This window comes from Anser anser (assembly GCF_964211835.1).
Source record: "Anser anser genome assembly, chromosome: 7".
In the NCBI taxonomy this organism is placed as follows: Eukaryota; Metazoa; Chordata; class Aves; order Anseriformes; family Anatidae; genus Anser; species Anser anser.
Genome location: NC_139727.1, coordinates 24,840,742 through 24,867,989, shown reverse-complemented (window position 1 = coordinate 24,867,989; position 27,248 = coordinate 24,840,742). Strand labels below are relative to the sequence as shown.

General features: G+C 35.4%; 1 protein-coding gene and 1 long non-coding RNA gene across 13 annotated transcripts in view; one reads left to right on the top strand and one right to left on the bottom strand.

Moving 5' to 3' along the window:
* Window positions 1-14,047, top strand: part of LOC310902704 — a 58,533-nt gene extending 44,486 nt beyond the window's left edge. The window contains exons 2-3 of the long non-coding RNA XR_014586904.1: window positions 12,688-12,759; window positions 13,911-14,047. This is a non-coding gene — a long non-coding RNA (uncharacterized lncRNA). The remainder of the gene's footprint in view (window positions 1-12,687; window positions 12,760-13,910) is intronic.
* MYOF (myoferlin) overlaps window positions 1-27,248 on the bottom strand; it is a gene marked incomplete at its 5' end in the record, with an annotated part of 70,787 nt that overhangs the window by 3,128 nt on the left and 40,411 nt on the right. For 5 of the 12 annotated variants that reach the window (XM_083844623.1, XM_083844625.1, XM_083844622.1 and 2 more), the window contains 28 exons: window positions 1,048-1,147; window positions 1,447-1,588; window positions 2,394-2,489; window positions 2,575-2,663; window positions 3,173-3,312; window positions 3,490-3,638; window positions 4,174-4,344; window positions 5,296-5,387; window positions 5,499-5,654; window positions 6,385-6,510; window positions 7,181-7,279; window positions 8,545-8,556; window positions 12,153-12,229; window positions 12,814-12,979; window positions 13,504-13,665; window positions 13,971-14,069; window positions 14,227-14,385; window positions 14,491-14,672; window positions 15,963-16,040; window positions 17,598-17,709; window positions 18,810-18,983; window positions 19,117-19,259; window positions 20,614-20,719; window positions 20,845-20,959; window positions 22,598-22,761; window positions 24,175-24,306; window positions 25,332-25,487; window positions 26,491-26,683. In XM_083844623.1, coding sequence (XP_083700749.1) covers window positions 1,048-1,147; window positions 1,447-1,588; window positions 2,394-2,489; window positions 2,575-2,663; window positions 3,173-3,312; window positions 3,490-3,638; window positions 4,174-4,344; window positions 5,296-5,387; window positions 5,499-5,654; window positions 6,385-6,510; window positions 7,181-7,279; window positions 8,545-8,556; window positions 12,153-12,229; window positions 12,814-12,979; window positions 13,504-13,665; window positions 13,971-14,069; window positions 14,227-14,385; window positions 14,491-14,672; window positions 15,963-16,040; window positions 17,598-17,709; window positions 18,810-18,983; window positions 19,117-19,259; window positions 20,614-20,719; window positions 20,845-20,959; window positions 22,598-22,761; window positions 24,175-24,306; window positions 25,332-25,487; window positions 26,491-26,683 — 3,590 coding nt within the window. Of the gene's footprint in view, window positions 1-1,047; window positions 1,148-1,446; window positions 1,589-2,393; window positions 2,490-2,574; window positions 2,664-3,172; window positions 3,313-3,489; window positions 3,639-4,173; window positions 4,345-5,295; window positions 5,388-5,498; window positions 5,655-6,384; window positions 6,511-7,180; window positions 7,280-8,544; window positions 8,557-10,628; window positions 10,686-12,152; window positions 12,230-12,813; window positions 12,980-13,503; window positions 13,666-13,970; window positions 14,070-14,226; window positions 14,386-14,490; window positions 14,673-15,962; window positions 16,041-17,597; window positions 17,710-18,809; window positions 18,984-19,116; window positions 19,260-20,613; window positions 20,720-20,844; window positions 20,960-22,597; window positions 22,762-24,174; window positions 24,307-25,331; window positions 25,488-26,490; window positions 26,684-27,248 lie in introns of all 12 variants that reach the window. The other 7 variants (XM_083844619.1, XM_083844627.1, XM_083844626.1 and 4 more) reach the window with 2 other exon arrangements.

Sequence of the window (27,248 nt, the reverse complement as noted above, 5' to 3'; positions counted from 1 at the left end):
TGCCCCCCTCCTCCTTTTTAATGCAACATGACTTGATATTTAATAGTGTTTTCCCCCCATGTACCTAAAGAGAAAATAACCACGTACAGCAATATAATGCTCATGTAATTTCTGATAGTTAAACATATTATTTAGCTAACTTTAATGATGGTTATAACTTGATGATTTGTTTCCAGTTTTTGAGGGCTATACGGTTTGCATGTAATCTAAAGATTTATCTACCTTAACACAGGGTGGAGAATTTTCTGCAGGGCAGTATCTCTATAAAGTCATTTTTTGTGTAAGCTAGGATATTTAACTTTGAAAGTCAGTATTTGTCATTTTTAGAGCAAAACTTCAGATTGGTCAAAAGTGACTAAGTACAAAATTTATTGCAAGTCTTCTTGAATGACATGTCTTATTGAAAGACTTCTGTTTTCCTGTGTGTTACATAGTTAAATAAAGATACCATCTGAGAAAAAATATCCTCTGGTGTTAAGAAGCCTCAAACAAATACTCTCAATCAATGCTTTTCACTGAACGTAAGTAAAGGCCTGCCTCAGCAAGGATACTGTACGAATCTGAATTAATAATAGCATGAAAGAGATTGTTTAACCTAATTTACAGCATTATGTCAGTACCTTTACTTAGAATTGAAGTACTCTCGTTTGAAGTAAGTTTTCGTACACTTTATGAAATTTCATACACATTTAAAGGTTGGACTTGGTGCTTAGGGACATGGTTTAGTGGGTGACATTGGTAGTAGGGGGACCAGATGATCTTGAAGGTCTTTCCCAACCTTAATAATTCTATGATTATCTTGCCGTTCGCATTTTGTGATAAGACTTACATGAATACAAAGTATATTGGTTTACCTCCAGGTAGGCTTTTAGTGAGTGAATATCCACTCATTCATTCACGAGCACAAGTTACAAACACTGTACTGTGTGAAGGCAGGAGTGTGCTTGCATGCTCAGTAGCTAACTTTGAAAATATAGACTTTAATGCAGTAATTTAAAATCGTTTTAATACCCTACTTTGAGATGATGATAATTCTTAAAATCTTACCCAGATAGTCATCCAAGGAGAACTTGTCATTATCCCATATCTGGATGATCAGTTTAGGTGGGATTCTGAATTCTGTCTTGTCAAGACTCCAAAAATGTTCCTATTTTAAAAAACAAAACACAAGTAACTTTTTAAAATTACATCTGAAAATTCAGTTCTGTGGTCTGTTAGTAGTTGTGAACTCTGGGGTGGGAGTGGGGAAAATTAACCATCTCTTGACCTTGCTAAGAGGAGACTGCTGTTGTTCCTTGCTCAAAGGAAAAACTGAACCTGCTTGCAATAGCAGCTTGAGAAAATTATGCAGAACTGAACCAAGCTGCCTCTATATGTACAACAGACAAAATTAACAGACTAATTATGGTATGTATTCAAAGTATTAAAATCTTTAGAAATACCTACCTTTTTGGAAACTATACAGAGTTGCTCCGCTGGGAGATAGTCAAAAGGAAAAACAAATCTCCAGTTAAAGTTCCCTTCACCATCCAATGATCGATAGTGAACATCTGTTTTCTGCTTATTTTCCTCATTACCAGGCATCCATCTGAAAGTAGAGACAGACATGTTTACTGTTTGTAGTGGAACTACATTGGTACTTATTTGTATTGCAACCATGGTTTTGAGTGGTTGCAAACAAGCCATAGGAGTTGCTCATGGATGGCTAGAGGCTTCCACAGACACATGGATGGAGACTTTCCCATGCTTTCTCTTTGGTTCAAACTTAGCGCTGCAAATACAAAAATCTGAACTGAACTTTTGATCTGCTAAGACTAGTACTCCAACTGTGGTGAGTTTTTTTAATTTTTTAGGAAGAATTAGATAGGCATTGGAATAGGCTGCCCAGGGAAGTGGTTGAGTCACCATCCCTGGAGGTCTGTAAGAGACGTTTAGATGTTGAGCTTAGTGATATGGTTTAGTGGAGGACTTGTTAGTAGTAGGTCAGAGGTTGGACTGGATGATCTTGGAGGTCTCTTCCAACCTAGACGATTCTGTGATCAATAGCCTAGTAGTATCTTGCTGTGTATTTTTTTTTTTTCCTTAAGACTAGGAAATGTAACAAGATTCCAAGATATGTAGCACTGAAACTAACACACTAGCTTGTCTGTTGCTTCTCACCTCTAGATTTTATTTTTTTGTAAGGCTGAATTTTTGAGATCTTTCACAACACATTAACTGATCATGCTATATCTCATGATACTTCTGTACTTATCTGAGGTTTGCACTACTTCAGAGTGAAGGGTGCACTGACTTGGCTGAACGAAATCATCTTTGGTATCCATGTTCTTGGCAGCTCCAGTATATTCTGAACATCATTTATCTGCAAGTGTTAAATGACAGGGTGCTCCTACCCTTTCACATAAATGTCACTCATTTCTTCCCCTGTGATGCTCTTTTCATCCAGAAGGACATCTTTGGTGTTCCAGACAATCACACGTAAAACATACCTAGGAGAGTAGATGTTTGGGGAAAGAGAATTGAATTGCCTCTGTCATGGCTGCCAGATGACGTGCGATATATACAGATACTCACTTCTTGGCTTTTCGGGGAGTGATGTTGAAGGGAGGGCCTGGAGGCCCTAAGCTTTTGGGGAAAACATCAACCCACATCTGGAGCTTTCCCTGTATTAGTAGAGAAGATGAATGAGGGATTGTTTGCTGCATACACGTTTGTCATGGTAATTCTGTGGAAATGCCTATTGATTAGTACTAATTTCTAGCTCACTCATGTTAACAGTGTCAGAACTTGTACAGGCTTCAGATAGTGGTAAGCCCAATCCCTCACATTATGCAAACTTTCTCAAATGAACAACACCAAGAATTCAGAAGATGGTAGGGACATTACCTCCTGGTGAATTCAATGCAAGTTAGGTGCCTGTATAGTTTGCATTCTGTAGGTCCCAGTTTCTGCTCTCTCAAAGACAGTATTAAGTGCAGTGTGATTCACGTGTCTGGTTGTTTGCAACTGATGGCCTATAGTATCCCTTAACTAGACTGAAGTAATGGAACCACTGCAGATTTTGTGCTCCATTTCAAATATAAGCACACTTATTTATTTTGACTTTTCTGCTTGCTACAGGAATGCTCTATTTCTGCATTCAAGAAACAGAAGTAAAAACAATTCATAGTACCTGAGGGATGTTGGGCTGGAAGGTGCTATATAAGGTCCTCGTCTCCACGTGCTCAGGTACCAAACCCTGGGTTCTGAGGATATGAAGGGCTAGCCGCTCTTCACCTGGACCAAGATGCTGATGCAGTACTTTGTTAGCTTCTGAAACAAAATAAATGGAATAGAACAGGGGCTCGTGACTCAGAATTTGCATTTGAATTTTTTTATAAAAAGTTAAAATTGAGCACAAAACTGCATACATTAAAGTCAAAATAGCTGAGAAGTTTTATATTTGTGTCAATGTGAATTCAAGCGGGAAACGTAAGTAAACAAACTCACCAACTTCCTCCAGAGTATAGTCTTGTCCCCCGTAGTTAATTCTTCTACCATTTTCAGAGATGACAGGAGGAGCATAACCTTTAAACCTGGCTATGTTTTGCAATAACTGGGTTGGTTTCAGTTGATCACGCCAGGTATTCACACCAGAACTTTTAGGAGAACAACAGAAACATATCTTAAAATTATTCAACATTCAGGGCATTTATGAATTATCTTAAAGTTATTTATTAGTTTTACAACAATTCAGAAAGGACAGCAACATATCTGCTTAGATTGGCTGCTTGAATATGATACAATGACATGATTTTGTATCAGCTCAATTACCTTTCAAGACAATGCTTTTTCTTTACATATTAAAATAACATATTAACAGATACTTTCATATTAATTATCATGAATAGCTCAGAAAACTGTGTTAAGTGTGTGTTCTCTGCATAGAAAAAACACACATTACCATATGAAAAGAATACTAAAATGTTTTATGTCATGGTTTTCAGTCAAGGCTCTTTTGAAGACTTTAAAGCTTAACTTGGAATTCAGATGATACAGTGAGCTCAACAGCAAAGCATCAGACACCATACAATTGTTTTAACTATACAATTAAGATGAAGGAAGTCCAGATTTGTTACAGACAGTGGAGACTAGATGTACAGATATGACTTTTCAACAGACTGTATGACTTACATGCAGTACTGCTGCGGGATGCCACAGTGAGATCCATAACGAGAAAGAAATCTGTTCTCAAGATCAATTGTGGTTTCTCCCACTTTTTCATCACGAGTCAATGTGTCATAGTCATAGACTGAAATTTTCAGATCTTTTTCTTGAGGTAAGAAGCAGCTGAGTTCATACATTCTAAATATAAAAGTATCCAGTTAACACTATCACTCAGAAAGTTTATTTTTGATACATGTCCTTTATAAGATACTAAATGGATGCTTCTAGTGCTGATAATTCTAGTAGCAGTTACCACTGATATTCTACTTCATATTTGTAATTGTTAATAATTCTGTTTCTTACTGCTATGGATATTTCAACACTCCTTTCTACAGAATGCATTACTTACGGTTTTCTGTGCAGCAGCTTGAAATGAGACTTGGAAAGAAGCTAGTGTGGCTCTTGTTAATCACACTATTAAAATCTACATTTTTTGCATGATTAGAATTTCTAAATTTTTAAATCACAATACACAGCTGGAGCTTTAATAAACATGGTCCAAATGTTCAGTGTCTGACTAGAAGAGATTAGTCATCTTGCTGCCCTTTACAAAAAAGGCTGGAGAATTTCCTTAAATTAATTCTCTGAATCTACTTTCAAAGTATTCAGCCTGATGTTTGTCACTGCTGCAGAATCCATTACCTTTGAGTATTCTAGTGGAAAATTATTCTCAGTATCCTCTTTTGATTTAATTTCTAGTCTGACTTTTTAACGTAGACTTCCAGATTCATTATAGAAGAACTTGGAAGAGCTGGTTATTCATTGTGACACCAAAGTACGTTTCAGAGCCAAAACTTTTTCCATATTTTCTAAGCACATTTCATTATTCTTATATGTATATAACACAAGGCAGTTTTAAGATATGTTGTTTGCATTTGTGCAGTGTACACGTGTAATACAAAAAATATAGACTAGCCAAACACCTACACTGTACATTGATTTCAAAAGGAAATACCTTACATAACTTCAGTCACAATTATCAGTATAAAACTGTGAATACAGCATTGGATATTTAAGATAATGGTACACGACATTCTCAGAAAACATGAAACATTCTAAAATGCAGAAATGGAAAATAAAATTTGTTACCTGCCAAAAATTGGGTTGAGCGTATTAGGCACGTAATTATCTCTGTCTTCAATTACTTTTTTACTTAGGGATATTTTTATGTAAGGATCACACTATTTAAAATAAGAAGAAATGTTATTAACAAGTAGTTATAAGACTAATTTTATGTAAAATATACTACAGCAGAGTTAGCTCACAGACATTCCAAAACCAAGAAGTCTCACCAGCCCATTATTATCCTGGGGTTGAAGCTGCAAAGCTCGAACAATATAAATGCGCACAATACACTCCTGAGGCCCGCTGTCTGGTAGCTCGCGGAACTGGCGAGGAGGAGCTGGAGTAGTGGGATCATCAGGTAATGCGTAGATTTTAAAGGATCCCTAAAAAGTAATACAAAGACTCAATAAAGATAAATGTAGAAAAATCTATATTTTTTTTCTTATTTATCCTATGCATACACACAGTTTTACATAGAAACAGGAAAATTATATCTGTCTTTAACTTAAGAGTTGTCACTTGGAAGTCATTTGACTTTAGTGGGTTTTGGGTAAGACAGCAAAGGCAAGGTTACATCCTTAGCTGACTGAAATTGATAAACCTTTTAAAAATTTCAACAGTATTACTTAGTTTGCTCCTGCTAAGAACATGTAATGTACTTCATGTTTATTTGCCTTAACAAAAACATAATTTCTTTTATTTTTAAACCTATGTTAACATTATTTTCATCTTTAAAAGTCATAAAGTCACAGATACAGTATAAAATACTGTTCACAAATTCATTCTACAAATGCACTTCGCTGAGAATGTCTACAGGTGAAACTTTGACTGTTCAAGAGACTATCTGGAAAGGTTCTGTTCCACAGACAGGTCCCCAAAGAGGTTGCATTAGCAGGAATGCTATTTCTTTGAACTTACCATGTATCACATTTAACATGAGCCATGTGCAGCTGTTCCTTCTGTGAAAAAAGGAAAAGCCTATACCTAAGCAAGTAAGAGCATCTGCATTTAACTCTGCTGAAATGCTTGCATGTAGATTTACTTAAATGATAAGCTCCCAAGTACAGAAGACTGTATCCAGCATTTTGTTGTTGCCCATTACCTGAAATTTACCTTAAATTCTCCAACCACTGATGGATCATCACCGTCCTCAGTTTTGCCTCTGTACAGCTTAAATGTATCACAGAAATCTGTTAGGTTATTAAATTCAGGTACTTTCTCCAATTCACAGTTGTACACCTTAAAGAAAAAAAAAAAGGGAAAAAGAAAAGAAAACACACAGTTTAGAAATTATCATATCTATCAGCTCCAACAGTGTGGCACTGCAAAGTGTACTGTATATTTGATGGAATATCTTAAGGACCTAAAGCATTAAAAGCTATTTTTACTTTTACATCTAAGTGAGTGGAAGCGATGCAATATTTGGAGAACATGCTATGAGGCTTTATTTAGGCCTTGTTAAAAACAGAGTAAATAGCATTTCACAACCTTATTTTTATTTTCTTCATTAGGTGTACTTAGATGATACATGAAAGTGATCTGGCTTCGACTTTCAACAAAGGGACAGTAAAAGATGCTGTCCTCAGTCTGTTCATACTTTTTTCCAATCTGTAGGTTGAGTTCTAGGACCTGATTGGCAACCAAAACATTAGGAGTAAAATTCCATTTGACTGAAGGTTAGACTAAAATGCTTAACTACAATTATTAAGAGAAGTATTAAGTAGAAAAGAAGCAAAGATTTCTTCTTAAAACCTCCATTTCACCATGTGAATTAATAATAAACCTTTAAATGAAATCATGTACAGCTAAATTTTGAAAAGCGTTTTAAAAAAATGAAGGGATCGGCTCTGACCAGGTTTTGGGTGTGCAAACATTGGCAAATATTCATTTATTTTCTCTACAGCAATACCTTTAAAGTGTCATATCCTTTTTTAATATACTGTCCGCATTTTTCATGTTCTCCTGTTGAAGCATAAAATTTGCTCCACCAATCCACAATTTCTTCCTCCTGAAAAAAAGAAAAAAAGAAAAAAGAAAAAAAAGAAAAGAAGAAGAAAAAAAGAAAAGTCTTTCATTGGGAGATGAAGCCTGTCATATCATATAGTACAGCAGAAACAATGAACAGTTAAAGGCAGGAAAAGCCAGAATTCTCTAAAACTCGTTATCAGTTAAATAATAGTAAAAGTTCATCTGCAAGAGGAATAGAATGCAAATGTTAAGGCTGAAAAGATGGAATTTCTCTTACCCAGGGTAGACATCTAGCTAGCTTGTTAGTCAACAGAGAGACATCTCCAATAAAGCAATTAATTACTGCTGTCTAGATAACCATTTCAAAGGACTGCTTTCTGGAGCTATATGTATTTTTCGCCTCCATCTTCCAGCCGTGCAGCACAGCCTAACCACCTAAGTTTTAGATTGCTTAAGTCACAGGAAGTGAATGTACACTTAGCTGGTGCAGTCATTGTTTTGTCTGCTAAGGAAAAACACCATCAAGTCTGGGATTCATTACAGGATTTTCATTCTTGTAAAAACTACAAGTGAACTTGTTGATTTATTTATTTCCCCTGAAGGAAAAAATATGCTAGATTGCTTTCAGCATTCCCATTTAAGTAACTCTAACTGCTCCGACCATACATCTTTCCATTAAAACCAGTGGACATCATCTGTACCATGGCAAAATCTAGTCAGTTAGTGGTCTTCCTTAGCGATTACCAAATGTGGTTAAAAAGAAGGAGCAATGAAATCTTGAACTCTTAAAAATATTAAGTCATGCAACCACTACATGTACATGTACAATCTACACATTCCACTAAAACTGTATTCCTGTGGCTTTTTTTCCTATCTTTACTTATTTATTTAAAACTGATACCTTTTTTTTTTTTTCTCAACAGAGTACTATTTTCTATATTTTTCCTCAGGGATTAACATAGTAGAACCATTTGCCCCTGAAAACATACTCTAATTGGTAATAGCATTCTTTCGCCGTGTAATCTTTGACTGTTTGGATTTAAAGAAACTCTTAAACTACTATACAAATTACAGATCATTGAATGTAAGTTTTTTTTTTTTTTGACTGTCTAGGGGTTATTATTTCAGTCTTACATATTTTTCCTAAATTTACCATTTTACAAGTTGATGTCAAATACTGTCAAAGATTACTGTTCTCATCCTAATGATTAAGATTTAGGAAGTAATATTGATATACTGATTTTCAATTGAAGTTCTCATTTACAAGAAAGGATTTCGTAGATTTTTAAATATAGTATACATTACCTTTTCTGTTAGCTGCTCAGGAGGATCAATTTATATAAAAAAAGAACAAAATAGGAACAATGATAAGGACATGTTTTGTAGAATTGAATAAATTAAATGAACTCTGAAAGCTTTGCTTTTTTGTATACAATTTTGCATTTAAAGTAACTAATGTCAATAATTTATAACTTTTTAGGGATATTTAGACACAGTATATATATTTTTTGCTGCTGTCATTATGGCTTGGATGTTAAAACTATATATGTATATATGTGGAGCACATATACGTATATGTGCTCCGTATATATACACATATGTAGATACATACATTTTTATCTGAAATCAGAGCACTTACAAAACTGGCTTTATTCTTTTCCAAAGTTCACATACATAAATGAAGTGATTTTTGCACCTTTTGAGTATCTACTACTTTATAGAATAATTCACTGAAAGAAGAGCATTTTTCCTTTGTGTTATCATTTTTTAGTTGTTTACAGGCTATAGAATTTCAAGAGTCTGAAAAAAAAATGTGAATATAAAGTACAGCAACAATCAGTACATGTGCCTACAGATCTATCAGTGTAAGTGCAATAGCAATCTGCACAATCCAAAATGCTTCACCTGTTAAATCACAGATACTGCAATTATGATCAGATATTCCATTAAGAGTAAGAATCATGCATCCCATTTGTAAGCTCTAATAAGCTAGCATAATTTGTGCTAGTGTTTACATTTTGTCCATTGTATTTTAATTTAAAGGCATAATCCATAATTTTTTTTATGCAAAGCAAAGCAGAATATGCAAAACATTTTATGAGTACAAGCCAAATATATCAATAGGTCAGGACATCATTCTGATGTATCATATTCAATTACTTCCATTTTTATTCTGAAAATAGTTATCTTGCAGGGATATTCAAGCCTGCTACATTTAGTAATCTCATCGAACTTCAAAACAGAAATACATATTTTTTTTTCAGGTTAACGTGACACAGATGGTTTTTCTACAGGTAATTAGAGTGATTTATTCTTAGAAGTCGTACCATTACTGATTTGCAAAATTTACAGGCAAAATTCAGGAATTAAATTCTTTGCCATATTTAAATTTGACTTCGTTTAAATGGTGTTTTATAATGTTGACAACCTGAAAGGTAGATTGCATACCTGTACAATAATTGTTTGAACTCCCAATTAGAGCCTTTTCACAAAATATAATTGTGTAGATCTGTGAGTCATTCACTAGAGCATAATACTTAAGGAGTTGGAATGGAATTAGGCATTTTGTGGTTTTGTTCCTTTTGTTACTCCCCTTCCTTCCCCCCCCCCCAAATAATACACCTTCAAATGTCTCTTCAAATAATGCACTTGGCAGCTCTGGGAAGAAGAGGTTAGGAAAAAAGACTAAACCAGATCCTTCAGGCCATCTTTAAAAATTCCCCAAACAAATAATGAGTCTTCTGTATTTGGATACTATTGCTCCTAAAACTGGTAAGCAGGATGTGCTCATAGAATGGGGGGTGAGAGCCATGATGATAAATTTGAGATTTTGGAGTGAAACATTCACGTGGTAATAACTATGTACCAATTACTGTCCTTTTAAAAATATATCCATTGACTTCACTATGAATTGTTATATGTTCAATTTTTGAGGTACTATTAGCTTTTTGAACATCTTAAATTTATGGAGGGAAAAAAGAAAAAGAGATGTAGTGGATCCCTACCATAGTTAAGGTTCAAGTTTTATTTACTGTAGATTTATTTTATTCTCCACAAAGCTGACTTTTGAACAAAGCTTAAATAATGTGGCTCAATTATTCCAGTTAATTTTGGTGCTTTTAGTACATAGATTCCAAATAAGGCAATAGAAAAAACCACGTTTTAATAGTTCATAAATACCATACAGACATAGTATGATATTTATGACTTTCCAAAGAAGGATACCTTAATTTGTAACTAATCCTACTAGATTTATAAGCATCATTTCCTCCAAAATCTCTCTATCGAATGATTGCTAAGAGAAGCTCAGCCTCAAAGCTACGTCCCGTTATCATTCTTTCCCCATCTGCCCCCATTCTGGTCCATGCATTAGCTCTGTACATACATACATGCACTGTGGTTGGAGAAGCCATTTTGCTGAGTGCTGTTGACATACTGCTTAAACACTGGAAATTGGAATGTAATTGATGAAATTTTGCCCTTTTGTATTGTCCTTAGGGTATTGTCTGCGTATCACTTATGCCTTCCTTATTTATTTCAACCTGGATTGTTTCAAATATTGTTTCCTTCTCTTATATGCGTGTTATCACTGTGTCTAGTATTACACTATATTTGGGTCAAGTGATGTCAAACTCTAAAAGAAATTGTTTCACCTTAGAGTAGCATTTAAAAATTTCCCTATCATAGATTAAATCAGGTATTAAAATTCATAGCAGTATTGCCACTGGGTTCAAAGTGCTAAGTTTTTTACTTAAATCTTTTTTCTTAAAATTTCTAAAGGAAATAATCATCTGTACCATCTATAAAGTTTTTATATTAGAACAGAAGGCCTAATTCAGATGAAAATTACAGAATTCTTTTTTGCTACTGTTATGAATTAAATATTCATGACACTTTCCATGTATGAGGAAAGTAAATATAAGAAAATGTTCTAAGAGACTTTAATTATAGTCTGAATATCATGACATTAAAATAGCGAGGAAGAAGTAAAGGAAGAACAATGCAATCAGTAATGTTACAACAGCAGTGAGAGTTTGAAAGTTAAATTCAGTAGTATTTACTTTGGGACCTCTGTAATGATTAAATTAAAAAGCCTGTCTTTTTGAAAAATCAAAGTTGTGGATTAAGAGCCTACAAAACTAATATATTAAGGGGTATAAGTTTAAAGCTTCCTTTATAGTAACAAGCTATCAGAAACTTATGAAAACACCTTCTAACATTGTACAGTCCTAAAATTACTGAAAAAAAATCCTTGAAAATATATTGTCTGGAATCTGCCTTCACTCAGGTTTCAATTCAACAGCAAAATTCTGCAGGTGGAATTATTTTTTTTACCTGTAAAGTAAGACTGTACTGTGGTGGTCCTGAAAGAATCAGAGCAGTAGTGTAGAGAGATTCACAAGGCACAACAGAACAGGAAAGAAAAGAGGTGTTAGCACAGGAAAAAAATGTTTCAGTGTTAAAAGTTTTGGATGACTATATGGTAAGAAAGGGAAAGCCATGACTGTGGAAAAAAAAATGAACAGCTCTAGGTTTGGGGTAACATGGCTTTGATTCTGTACTGACCAAAGCATTAACCTACTGCCAGCTCTATTTAAAGCTGTTCAGTCTGTGTGGGACCAGACTGAGAGATTAGACTGCATCACCAGTGGACAAGTGGGCAATGTTCTATCATATGCTTTCCATAGCTATTGCATGAATTCATTCCTAAGCTACTGGGTGAACTTTATCTTGCACAAAAAGCTGTAGCTTGATGTTTACTATTTGAAAAGAGAAGTAAAAATAATTAATGTATTTCCTTTGCTTTCCTGTCACAAAGAAAGTTTGCTTCATTTCTGACCATTTTATTGTCTAGATAGTTTCTCAGAAATCACAGATTTGAAGAAAATCAAGCATCAAATTTCAAGCATTACCTGGGCTGCTAGCAGTGGTTGTGCATCTTCCATTTCAATTACCGTGTCCTGGCGTGGTGCAGCAGAGAGTAGGCTAACTGTAACCAAAGATTTTATTAAGGCAACACAATTTAGGAAAAATACCTTGCTGAACATTTCCATAGAATTTGAAATCCAGTTACGTAAGATGCAAAACAATTCATTGCCTACATGCTTGGACCTCTAAAGAAATCAATTGCCATGTTCTGCTAAAAATAGATATACAGTATATTTCTGTGCAGTATGCACAAACATTTCTCAAATATATAGAATTACAAAAAGTAAATTTTGGAAAAAATACAGTGGATTATCTCAGCTTCACATTCAGAGCGTTCTTGCTGGAATTGTTACTTTGGTAATCAGAACAGTGGTAATCTCCAAGTAGTTAAGCTCATACTAAAGCAGAACTTCAGGATCCAGTATTCTCATTCTGACAGTGGACTTTCCTTTGCACTCTTACACCACCTCAGAGGTATATTGCACTACTTACTGAGTTATATGTATTTTTTTCTTTCAGATCACACTATCTTCAAGTAAATACTCAATGTGAGATGGCTATTCAGTACAGTATGCAGAGTAAACACCAAAGGTTGGTTATTCTAGCATCTCATAAGAAGCATAATTTTACATTCCATCTATTTACCTTTCATTTGTGGTGCAATGTCTTCTTTAGTACTGTAGGGATCACAGCGAAAACTTTCCAGTAAATCAATAGTACACTGTCCCACAATAGGCTTCCGTCCGAATGGTCTGTGGTCTATTACTTTAATAACAAGAGATGGGCTGTACAACTCCTCTTTTGGCAAAAGCTAAAAGTAAAAGGTTAGATTTTGTTTATAATGCAGACAGAAGGAAAATGAACCAAAAAAAAATCTCCTAAATTAGAGCTGTTACTACATTTATTTAATATTAAACTATTATGTTCTATGGGTGTATGGTAAATTAAATTTCTAACCTCATATTATGATTCAATAAAAGTCAGTAAGTAAGAATACTTATAGTTACTATAAATTTTTAGTATTCTTGAATCTTACGCAGCTCCCATCCTAGCAGTAGGAAAGTAGCCACACACATACAGGTAAATTGGTGTCTTCTCAAATAAATACATCTATACACTGCACTGGAGCATATAAGACCATAAAATTTTTCAACATATGTACAGACACATTTACACTATCTTTATCAGTCACACTCAGTGCCTTGCTTATATTAAGTCAAAAAAGGACATGCAAGTTTTTCTGTTCGTGCTTACATGAACAAATCCTTCACCTTTAAAAGTATGGTGTAACTGTTTTTGCTATAGATAGCTGGTATATAGTTTTTAGCAACGTACAACTTTCATGAAGAGAACAGAAGATGGAAAATTCGGTGTCTTTTTGAGATTTTTGATCACCACAGATTCCACCATTTCACCCCCACATTCCACAATGAGACTAGGAGACACAACAGGTGCCAATTGGTAGTTTTTCATGTTCCGCAGCCCCCAAGCCAGAATCTGTAAAATAAAATTCAATGTAAGTAAGACAGAGATCAATATGCTTAGAATGATACTCAAAAAGATGCTCAAAAAGTAGGAAAGAAGAAATGAAGTATTTTCGGTAATAAAGGGTGACTGGCAAAATATTTCAAGGTTGTTTTACTAGGAAAGCTAATGGAAAAAAATCAAACTCAAAAATGCGTATAGAAAACAGTCCTACACATAGTTCTCATTATGATTTTTTTTCCCCTCGATGCAAACAGACAAAGTTGCTATCTAGAAGATGAGATGACTGCACTTGTTACTTTAAAATTAAACAGTACCTCAACAGCAGTGAGTTGAACTACTGGTCTGATTCCTTGAGGTACCATGTAAAGCTTCGGTGCTCTTTGCGATGGAAGAATTGGAAGGTTGGTGCCGCCCTGTTAAGACACACATATAAGTACTATTTTCTCTCCCCTTCCTTAAATGAAATATCTTGCAAGTATTAAGACAATTCTTCATATTATAACTCACTATGAAAGAATATATATATGATGATTTTATATATACATACATAATATAATAAGAAATACATACTTTGTCTCTCAAAATAAGTTCTGCAGCAAAAAGAATGTCTCCGCTAGCTTTGCCATTATTTATTACGGGATACCAGAGCAGCTTTGGTGTGACATCCTCTTCTGGGATCAACTTCACCAGGGGAGAACAAACACTTCTTCCAAGGAACTCATCTTTACCCTGCAATCAAAAAATAGTAATTATAGCCATTAATGTTACTGTCAAATATGATAAGAACAACAACAACAATAATAAATACAATCAACATAAAAAGCTTTTACGTACCACTTGGTCACTGTCAAACAGTTCAATAACAACATTAGGTGGATTCTCAGCTACTGTCTGTGGGTCACCATAGATCTCAATTTCATTAAATATGAGAGTTTGGTCCCATGTAGGATTTAGAGTTGAATGAATGATCTCAGTTGTTTTGCTTTGATGGAGGAAAGAAACATGAGCATACGGATCTGAAATATTATACAAAGATTGAAAGTATATAGTTACAGACAACCAAAACCTTATGAAGTTGTAAGCCACACAAGCACAATTATCAAATACAGTACCTTATTTTTCTTCTCTTCTGTCATTACCAGTTTTATAAGCCATTCTATATAAAAAAGCCCACTGTATACATCACTCACATTTAGTGGAGCAAATTCTACTTGATTACTAAATAGCTTCCTTTATACAAGTCATTGAAATACCTTGCAAATCACAATGTGAACTTGAAAACTAAAATTAAACATTAACTATATGAAGCTCCTCTTAAACACGGTCTGTAGAAGCTTATCTTGTTGTATCCATTGATATACAACTGTATTGACCCATAAATAATACAAGGAGATCGTTTCAGTTCTGACTCGTTAGTGGCAAATCACATTCTCCCAGGCTCTATTGCTGAGATCAGGCTTTGATTTCAAACATGCTTATTTATATCTTCCTATGAAACAGCTGAATGATTAAAGTGGTCTTGGTCCACTGTTTGGCAAGTCTTTAAATCATAAGGAGTTCTGTAGAAAACATCTTATTATTAACAGTTCCTGTACAAATTTCAATTACTGTGAATTTGAGGTTAATTTAAAGATTATCTTCAGATTATTTTCAACAGCTTCTGGCTAGGTACCTGACTGGAATTTTATAAAATTTGGCTAACTCTTCAAACTAGTTTTAGAGGAAAATAAAACACAGCCATCTTGGTTTATCTGTGGGCTAAATCTAAGGTACCCATCTTGAATTCTACATACATAAATTAGAAGCATTTATTATCTTCTCTTTGTATTGTTCTTTGTATTCTAAACATTCATCTCAGTAATTAATTAATATAAAATACTGGACACTGACAGGAAGTTGGTGACATAACAGCCACACAGCTTTCTTCATCCTTGCTTTGTACAAGCTTTCTGCAGGACAGTTTAGAAACAGCATGTATGCTTTAGTCAGAAGGAGAAGCTAAAGCATGGGGAAAGGATTGGTCATGGGCAATTCAGACCTCAATCAATTCCCATTCCCTCACTGAGAATTCCATTGGCAGCACTAGGTGCTGCACATTCAGACCACTTATTTTCTTGGCAGCATCTGGGGCAGTACAAAGTAGATTTGGTTCATACATAATGAAGTTGAGTCGTCTTTCCTGGCATAGTTTCAGTAATTGGGACCTATGCACAGAACTTACAGATGTAAGATACTCTGTAAGTAAATCAAATTAATAGTTCATTGCAAAAGTGTTTTTTTGCACCACTAGTGGGATTTTTCCATACCTGAAAAACTGTCTTTGTCTAAAGCCATGAGATTTCTTGCCTGGTAGACATAACAGCGAAGGTGGTAAATATATACTCCTGTATCAAAAATAAATAAATAAATAAATAAAAAGTTCAAATGCATTACACGGACATCTTTTCTGAAATTAAGATATACAAACACTTTAAACATTTTCTTAACTAAAGCACGAGCACTGTTGTAACTTCTGCTTTTCTTTGCTAGTGACAAGTGTATTAGTACCAACGCATTAGCACCTGTGAAAATTTGTTTAACCATAACAACTTAAAGCAGAAATGAAGAAAAAACATACTAACGCTATTTAGGCTTTTTTAGTGAATGATCATCTAAAACTCCTTTTACTCAAAAATTCTTGTTTGAAACAGTGATAGTCTAGCTCCTCCAAACAGCAATAAGAACTGGGCGTTCCAGTACATAATTTAAGTATTCACTACAGCACTTGCAGGGACCTAGGGTTTCACACTTTTTGCTATTAGTTCTAGAAAATTATTCTAATTGCATCCCTCTCCGACAAAAAGATTAAAAATAAATAAATAAAAAAAAACGTTGCAGGCACAGTGGAATAGCTCGAAATGAGGACATGAGGGAGGTCCCGACCCAGGACAACGTATGGCTATGTTACTACAGATTTTCTCTGAGGATGTCATCTCTAACCCTTTCAGACCTTTGGAAAAAACTGACCCACTCTATCCACAATGAGCTGAAATCTCTGAACTTTCGCAGGAAAAGAGGCTATGTTCCTCCTACTGTGATCATTACTTGAAAGAAACAGCAAGATTACTTCCTCAGGTTCTGAAAGACAAGAATCTGGGCACCTGTTCCCAGAAGCGAGATCAAGTTCTGTAGTTACTAAACAAACACCAATGTTCCAGTTAGAGATCCTCAAAAAGGATTTTGAGTCTTAGGAGAAGCGTTGGATTGGCCTCTGTTCCTAACACTGGTGGCTCCCACCTCAGTGTTCCCACTTCTGTGAATCCTATCATGGGGATTCCAAGGCATTTTTAGCCAATCGAGCAGGACAAAGTTACTGTTCTGTTCACTTTGCTGACTGACCTTATGTGGTCTTCCTGCTTACGCTGGGTCAGGCATTGGTCTGACCCTGGAGTTAGCTGGTTAAGTGAGCTACACCAGCAGAAGATTAACTGTGCATATATTGTCTTTGCTGGCTTAGCTTCCTGCATTGTTATGGAAGGATCCTATTGCTAAAATTGCATCTTTCAATAGAGCTTAAAATTAAGCTGTTGCAATGTTTAGCTTTAGAATTCCTGCCCCATAGAGGTTTTACAAATGTCTGAGCGGCATTGAAAAAACTGAGATTACTTGATCCAGATAACATTACCTTATTCTATTTGTTATATTAAAATATGAACTTTATATAATATTATATAATATAAAATATATTATCATTTATATAATTATATGAACTGAAGACTAACATATTGAAATTACCAACTGGATTTTTTGTTAGTAAGCTAAACAGAGCCTGATCAAAAATTGGATGGTAATTATTGCATGAGGTGTATAAACCTTGATGTAAAACACAAAGAATCACAATCCTGTTTGAGACTGAAAAGAGGCAGAATTGATTTATAAGAAAGGAATTATTAAGAACTTACTGTCAAAGTAGCAAGAAACAAGTGGCGTATTGGCACCAAACACTTTCATAGCTGACTCCTTGGTTTTCTCTGAACTTTTCCCTTCACCATCATCAGTACTAGTGTCTGCTCCCTAAAATTATGTGAAGGAAAAAAAAAGTCACTGCATGCTTACAAATGCAGAAAGCACTTCATAAAAGCGGACTGTATGTGAGAATATACAGGTTTCAGTCTTTCCTCCAGGATAAGGAGAAATTTACCTTCCTGAGTAAATGTACTGTAAAAGATGTTTACTCATGCAAAGGTAATTTCTTGTTGCCACTGAAGCTGTGCAGAAATCAGATCCAGTCAGTTCATCTTCCTTGCCAGAATGTCTTATTGCTGGAGATACACTAGCTACCTCTCAGCTCTTACTGCAGGAGAGGTTGTAGGTCTTTCTGCACTGCCCTGTTGCAGAGAAGTTCTCTAAGGCTACCCTAGCAATAGGATAGCCACCTTGACACTGTAGTCAAAAGAGAAACGGAAATTTTTAAACTCTGTGGCACCAAAGTAAGTGGAGAAAGAAAATACTATCAATGAATCATGGGTTGACATTTGGTGCAAAAAAGAGAAACATGCTAAGGAAAAAAAAAGCAAACTTTCATTAATACTATACTCAAATCATCAGCTCAGAAAAAACAAATGAGCCTTCTCTACTAAGGCTGTGCCTTACTATTATTCACTCCAATTTGTATCTTGGTAAATAGAGCTTACCTATGAAGCTGTGTTAACCTGGAAACTTGAGGTATATTTATATTTTGATGAAATATGACTCACAATATTCTGATTTGTCCTATACTTTATTTTTTTCCTTGTGCTTGGTCACTCATACATGCAAATACACTTAAATTATGTGCAGGGAAAGCTTGAGCCATCTTTTCACTTTACTTACACAAGGCTCATCTAGTCATTTTGCCTTTTGATCGAAGTCTCACATAATACAATAATAAAAATAATTTATAATTTGAAGAATCAAGTAATAAATGTGTTATTCAAAAGCCTCAGTAGTTATTTCAGTGCTCTGTTTCAGACTTCAAAAAATTTAAATACTATAAACTGCATTGGTTCCCCAGTTATATATCAATGTATGATTCAGGGACTAAAATAGCTAATTGTTATTGGTATTTAATTGCTTATCTACTGAAAATTAACAGATTGACCTTTTAAAGACTTTATTAATATTGTGTTCCTTACCAAAGCACCTTCGAGTTTAAAAATAGCTGCTGCACCGTGTGTCTCTGAGGGAGCCATTTTTCGTCTCCATCGTCTTCGACGGAAAGTGTCAGAACTGCGTTGTTTCCAGTGAAATTTCCAGCCAATCAAGGAAGCATATTCCCATCCTTCTTGATCTTCATATGATGGCACCCCCTGGGAGATGTAAATCCCTGTTATCCACAGTATTGTATAAATATCATAAAAAAAGGGGGGGGGAATTGCTCTGGCAGACACTATTGCAACATGCAAGAAATACAATCTGTGATTGCATCTCTTTTCTGCTTACCCTTCCTGTTGTTACTGCTTGAGCTGGATCCCTCTTACGCTTCCGCACCAGTCTTCGTCGTCGGTGCGTATGATACATTTTCTCTGCAGCAACCCATGACTTCGGTTTAGAGTCTGGAGGAATAGTAATTCCATATTCCCATCCTAAAAAAAAAGAATTGAATAGTTACTATATTTCTAGAAACACATTCAAGATGCAAATAAGAAAAGCATGAGTGGTAGTTTAACTGCAGAGGGTGAAGATTTAGTCACAAAGAGCTATTTGGTATGTCCTGTGAAGACAGGCTGAGAGAGTTGGGATTGTTTAGCCTAGTTGGTGGTATAGCGGTTAGCACAGCTGCCTTATCGGTCAACGGGTGGTGAGCAATTGCATTGGGCATCACTTGTTTTGTACACATTATTATTATTAATACTATTATTATTATTATTATTTTCCTGTCTTAATAAACTGTCTTTATCTCAACTCACAGGCTTCACTTTCCCGTTTCTCTCCCCCATCCCAGAGAGGGAGGGGGGAGGGTGAGCGAACGGCTGTGTGGTGTTTAGCTGCCAGCCGGGTTAAACCACAACAATAAGAGAAGGCTCAAGGGTGACTTTATAGCAGCCTTCCAGTACTTAAAAGGGGACCACAGGAAACATGGGGGAGGGACTCTTAGTTTAAAGCCTTGTCCTATTATTACAGTCCCTGAAAAAAGAGGGTAAGGTTATATGAGACATTAGGAAGAAAATCTTCACAATGAGAGCGGTGAGGTACTGGAACAGGCTGCCCAGAGACGTCATGGGTGCCCCATCCCTGGCAGCGTTCAAGGCCAGGCTGAATGGGGCTTTGGGCAGCCTGGTGTCCCTACCCATGGCGGGGGGTGGGGTGGGGTGGGGTGGAACTGGATGGTCTTTACGGTCCCTTCCAACCTAAGCCATTCTGTGCTTTTGTAATACTGAAACCTTAAATGCCCAATAGCTAGAGAATGATCTTCTCCAACAGATAGCATTTTATGTGCTCTTGCAACTCCAGCAGCTTGGCTTTTAAATAAACAACAATTTGAACTCTGATCATAAATATGTAAGAATTGGTGAAACTGTTACTTTACTTTGGCTCTGCATGTTAGAATTCAATTGCCAGGTATCTAGGACTCTGATTTTTACTGAGATTGATCTCTTACTAAAATGTTGCTGCAGAACCCTATCAGAGGTTCAACAACAAGTAACAAGCATGTAGAAGTCATAGCAAAACCATGAAACTTCTTTCAAACAGGGATAGGTTCTATTTCCAAGTACACTGTTTTATACATCCAGCTTTCCAATGTGGAACCTCTCATGTCAGTAGACCATTGTTCACGTTAGCCTTTTTACTTGCTTAATTTTTCAAAGCTTTTGACTCAAAACTCTCATCTGCTGCTGCAGTCAAAACCACTGTACAGCTTCTTAGATTATATGATACGCTCTCTAGTAGACACTTACAAATACATTTATTACATAGCACATGAACAGTAAATCTTACCATGCTCATCCACTGCTCGATTTAAATCTGATTTCCAAGCATCATCTTCCCACATCCATCCAAGAGGACATGTGAACTCACGTGGTGGTGGAGCCTTTTCTCCATTCTTTTATATAGAGAAAACACAACAGTTCTGTGCTTTAATAGATGAAATACACTGTGTAGCAAATCATAGAACTCCTTCTCTTAAACCTTCTTTTTCAGTGAAAAGTATTAATTTAGAAATCTCACCACATCTGTGTAACTCTCTTCGGCTGCTTTCCATTCCCCTCCAGGATAGCGACTCTCATTTTCATACACTTCGTCAGTAAACTCAGTATGACCAGCATCAGCTTCAGTCAACAAACTGCAAGCTCAAAGTAAATACAGTATTACACCAAAAATATTTAAGTAAGCTACAAAGAATATATAGAAACAATGTATATTCTGTAATTCTGGATTGTCCATCTTTGCTAAGGTCTGTTTATATAGCAATAGGAGGAATGCTACTCATGAGCAACTAGCAGGAGTGTTTTAACTGCTGTAGTATTCAGGATCTGTTTTGAACACTTCTTGGAAAAAGTAAATGTATCATACATTTAAATGCAAGGAAAAACAGACTGCATGACAGTTACATGCATTTCTAATTTTTATGTAAGTACGCACTAAAATTGAGCAGTGTTATTAATTTTATCCTCTTTCTACTATTGACAAGGTGAGTAATCCATTGGCTAATACTTTTCTAACATGCAAGTAAAATAAATGAGAGAACATTAATTTACATAAAATAGTCTTTGTTTCCACTTGTGATTAACTGGGATTCAGAAAGCACTAAAATATGTTCTGAAATGCCATCTGCTGTTCAAATAAGGCCATGCAGATTATTGTCCAATAAAAACAGGTATGAAGCATAAGCATACTTGAGCATTTTAACAGTAGTTTCCTTCCAATTATTTGAGAAAATGCGCTATTGCTTTTATTCATCTCGGACTATTCATTGAAATAACATGAAAATAAATACATCCATACCTACAAACGCACGTGATTTTAAAATGGATCAAATAGCACACATTTTCCTGCAGAGTGTTCCTATAGCAACTGTCCCGTGTATTCCTTACCATCAGAACAAGAATTAAAAATGGAGTGAACCTTTCATTTTAAGAAAAAAGCATGTTTTTGGAGGCTGGATTTTGGTTTTTAGACAACTTGTTTACCCAGTCCACTTTAAAGTGTGGCAGTGCAAATGGCTGAACAGCACAATTTAGGCATTGAAAACTTCTGACTGAGCAAGACTGAATCTGCTGTAGCTGGGGAGGACAGAGAACTCATGAATGAGATCTGTCAGGAGAGGAAGAGTCATATGGCACCACAGCCTTGGGCTCTGAAAATAACCCCTGCCTTAAGTCACTCTGAGAAATCACTTGCAACTTGTTGTTTAGTAAGGGCCATGGACCTTTGCAACATTTAGCAAAATAAACACAAAAAATCATCTATTGTACGTGAACAACCATGCAAATACTATAATAGTGTTGATACATTGGCCTCAGATTTATACCAGATGTCTAAGTTAAGTTTCTATCTATGGAAGATCAATCTACCTAAGGGTCTTATCTGATACCTTCTCAGCAGGACATGAGAACCTCACACAAGTGATCCCCACAATAGCTTTCTAGGCAAAGAAAAATATTATCCATTATTTTAAAGATGGGGCCCTGAGACACTGGGAATATAAAAGCAATATGCCTATTATCACATGAATACTTTTAAAATGTAACCTGGTTCCTAGGAAGTAGATGCATTCTTTTTGTCATATGATTTACTTTTTTAAAACATTGTAGTATCTTTAGAGTTACATTACATGGCTTTGACTATTGGCTGGCTTTTGCTGTCCTAAAAAGTTCAGCTTAAAAATCTCCCAGTGAAGAAAACAGAGAGGGGATGTTTTCCTCTACACTCTGAGGTCAACTCCTTTATTCCTGCTTGTATAAAATTAAAAGAATCTGACCTTCTTTCAGGATCGACCATCCATTCTCCTTCCCAGTCCCAGCCCTTTGGGGGTAGAAAATATTCTCTTTTCAATTTGATTTTTCCTGTGACATCAGAAAACTTGTGGCGACCTACAAGTCCTGAGGTACCCCACTTTCCAAAAAGAAGAGCCTGATTTTCATACTGTTTGAGAATAAAGAATAAAACAGTACTTTAGGAACAACAAAGAGATTTTAGATGGAAAAAAAAAGATGTATTACATCACGTTACATGTGTTACAATTGAAACATTCTACTATATATTTTCTTTCTCTGAAATGAAGTATTTCCTTCCCACATTTCCCTGCACTACCTTCATTAATTTCTTCCTTTCATTTTCTCCTGTGTTGTCTTACAAACAATGATTCCCCTGCTAAACTACACTATCTTTTCAATTTAATGCATCTCTACAGCTACAGTCAAACTCCCCCCAAACTAAAGGCTTGTTAAGTAAAATTCTTTTACATTATTCAAACAAAAGTTTCTTCCATTCCCTAAATGTACGACCCTCTCATTCTTTTACATCTCAAACCTCCTCCTATTTATACCCTCTTCTTTTGTAACATGCCAAATTGAAAATAACGGTCAGTCTTATTACGGAAGTTACTGGGGGAACAATTCCGATGTCAGCACAGTTTATGTAGTATATTTCCCTTTCTGCTAATGGTATTATTCCTAGTTTTTGATGGTCTTGAGTTTTCTGCTTTTATCACTACAAAAATTTTGGATTGCTGTATTAAGAGGAAAAAAAGCGGTATTACATAGCCTCTTAAACCCCTACACTTAATAAAAAATGTCTTTGAAAATCCATTGCCTATTGTAAATTACTTACTATAGAACTACTAAGTATTTTAAGTATAGGTGTAATGGTGGCACAAGCCTCTCTAAAAATGCCTTGTTTCATCAACTGATATCGATTACATGTGCCATTAGGCAATGAGGCAGAGAATAGATGCTTGCAGCTTATTATCATAGAAAATATGTATTATATGTGAGACTACTTCAAGTATTTTTATTCCAATTTTTGTTAGCTTTTACCATTGACTTGTTATAATACAGTCTTTTGTCAGCAAAATCTACTGCATTTGACCAGTTTTTCATGTAACAGTCAACTTTTGATAAATCTTCTGCTCCTTCAAAAGAACCATTGTTAAAAAAAAACAAAAAAACACACTTGTATCCGTGTATCATTTGTAGAGAACTGAAGTAATTAATATAGAAAGTTATTCGCATGCCAAAACATTATGTTCTAGATCTCAATCTTAATTACACTGATACCAATCTAAAATAAGCATTTTGAAATCACCAGAGTTACCCAGATTTTCACCTGATTAACCAGTTCAGAATCTGTTCTACTGAAGTTCACCTGGTAGGCACAATGAACTTGATCATTAATTGCCTTTAATGTGGTCTACTTGTTTCAGTGCTTTTTTCAGGATAATAAATCCTACTCTCCCTCTCTGCCAAGCATGCAAAACAATTTCAGAAGAGCTCCAATTTCACTGGATTCCAGAGGTTCATATCCAAGTTTCATGTAAGAAAGCAATGACGGACATACCATTTCTGCAAAAACACTGAACGTTCCCTCTGCAAAGCTATTGAACTTCTTTTCAACTGCACTCAGCCCAAGCCAAATGTTAATTCGCAACTCCACAGGCATTTTGACATCTTTTGTGTTGTCCTGTGGATACTGGCACACACACACAAGGTTATTCTTTGTTATGTTATGCAGGTATTGTAGCTTTCAGTAAAATACGTACAATAACACAGAAATATGAGTAATAATACATGATTTACTGATCTCTTCCTGTACTGCATTTCCTCAAAAGGAGCTAATAAAATGGTTCAGGAAGAAGACATTCTTTAAATGGTACCTCCCCGGGACATGTGAAAACCAAACACAGTAACCATTAGTATCATCCCTGCTCCTGTATATCCTCTCCCAAGTTTCATCCAGTAATGAGTTTTTTAACTGGGATGGCAACTTTAAATTTTAGTGTTTTTTGTCAGGAGAGTCTAGAAATGCAGCAGGTAGTCAGAATGGTTCACCAAACTTAGAAGCAGTGCATCATAACACACGTGATTAAGAGTCATGCATAAGATCATTAAAATATGGACTTATCTGCAGTGTAACTAGTAGTACATTAACAAACTCTAAATGCTATTGTTCCACAGTCAGATTGCCTTTTTTCTGGTCAAGCTCATACCACTTAGAAACAGTATCAATTAACTGGAGAAAGGCACTCCTATTCAAGAATAAGACTTAATGCAGAGAGATGTACCAAGGAACTTCTGAGTGTAGACATGCTCTACAGTACATGCAGAAAAACATACAAAACTTTGAATAGGTTTATGGAACTTCTCTGACTTACACTAATTCTTCCCTCTGAAAGTCTCCATTCATGTCCAACCCAAACCCACCAACTCCAATAGCACTTTAAAAGCCCTATCAAAATTCTGAGCTTCTCCAAAAAAGCATCACAGTTAGGGGCCAATGACTGTTCTAACTCTGGCTTATGGCAAAGTTTACATTACAATTTATGTGATTTGTTGAAGAAACTATATGCATTTGGCTTTTATCTGCTCAGAATTTTGATACCTCATCGTTCAGAATTTGCTTGCATGTTCCATCCATGTGCATGTCACACAACACTGCAGTTTAGGCAGTTAAAGTTACAAAATGATTTTGAGAAAAAAAAAAAAAGAAAAAAGTACCTTTAAGAAGATTGTTTGGGTCTTTCCGCAATATTTACCAGATGATTCAGGGCTTGTGGTGGAATACAGCACTTGGTGTGCAGGAACACGGGCATAAGCCAGTCTTTTCTCCCCTCGGATCATCCATATGATTACATCAGGCATACTGTTTTGTGGCTGTGGATTATTTGCGTGGAAAAGAAAGTAAAAGTTGGTAATTAATAAGAAGTTAAACTAACCTAATGCTTAGACAACAAAAACGTAGACTGGTTATGGTCAAACGGATCTCCCATTTAAGAATCAATACTAAACATGAATTAATGATAAATGGAGGAAATTGTTTTACTTTGCAAGTAATGCAATACATAGTTCTGGAACAATCATTGAAAATACCATTAAGATTGTTGGAAAACAAGATGCTCTTGTTAAGAGATTTGTTTCCTACATCTTTTGAAATTTTATCTAGAAATATGCTGTGACCCAATTCATTTACAGTGACTACAGTGACTGATTCCAATTGCTAAAAATTTGGCTTGATGTGGTACACATTTAAATGCTTGTAATGCTTGCATGCTAAGGGTAGATGATCTTAAGACTTTTAGCAGAAGACAAATACTACTTTTTTTTTTTGCAGCTTTGTCCACACCTTTGTATACTACCTTCCAAATGAAGTTTTTTTTTATTAAATAAAAAAAATCAAAGCAGAAATGACAAAGAAAAAACAAAATATTCCTATAATGTCATGAAAACCAATTATTAGAGAGCATAATGCAGATGTTTAAGATTTAGGACGTTATTGAAAATTCAAAAAACTGTTAGAAGTAATGAGCTGCAGAAGTACTACATATATCCTACAGTTCCCGAACCAGCAAGGTGACTTGAAAATCTGGAGGAAAATAAAGGGCAAAATACTGCCACCTTGTACAGGTAAGAGTCTATTCTAATTCTACAAATCAGTGGTTACTTCCCAACATACATTCTCAGTGAAGCTGGATAACAACCTAGAACAATACATTCAAGTAAATCCTAATTACAGAGGCGCACATATTTACTTTCACAGCATTAAAATTTCTGTTCTAAACAGAGGGGATATTGCTTGATCAGCAGTGAACATCACACCAGTTTGTGTTGGATGGCTACTTCTAAACTACCTGAATCACTGATGTTGTATAGTACTAACCTCTTCACTCAGTTGCAGTAATTTATCCAACCAATCCTCAATTTCTGTCAGAGTGGCTTTCACATCAGTAGCTTCATTTCTCATCCTTGTTGCTGCTTCTCCAATCTGTTTGAGAGACTTCAGGCGCAGTTTTTCTATCTGAGTGTCAAGGACTGTAATATTAGATTTGCCTTCTATGAGGGGAAATGGTTTACTAAAAAGAAAAATTATTATCGTGGTTAATAATCTAAGTGGATTTTATTTAGCCATACACTAAATGTAACCATGCATAAAGCAGCAAGAGATTGAGTGCTACTATTTTCTTTGATTGAAAACCACCAGAATTAGAAATGTCTCTGCATCTATTTCTGCACAGATTTCCAACTGACAAAGCATTTACAGTAAGCAACAGAAATGCTGTGCTTACCTAGGACGCATGAATATAAAATAGCTTGAGGTTTATGCTTTAATGTATTTTTCCCTGTATATGCAAATCAGAAAATTGTCTCAGAACATACACCTGAATTAGTTCCTTCAGACCAAGATTAGGATCTTTTCTTTCACTGAAATGTAAATTCTCAGAAATTCAATATAAAAATACAGCTTGTATTTATGATAATGAAAGCTATCTAACTCTTTGGCAACAAAACATGGAAAAACTCTAAAACAAATCCATGACACAGAACTTTCAGTCACTAGAGGGCAGAGTACACTTTTTAATGGAATCAAGAGATACTATAGCATTGTAGTAGGGCCCAGAAAAAAGTTTTTAGGTTTTT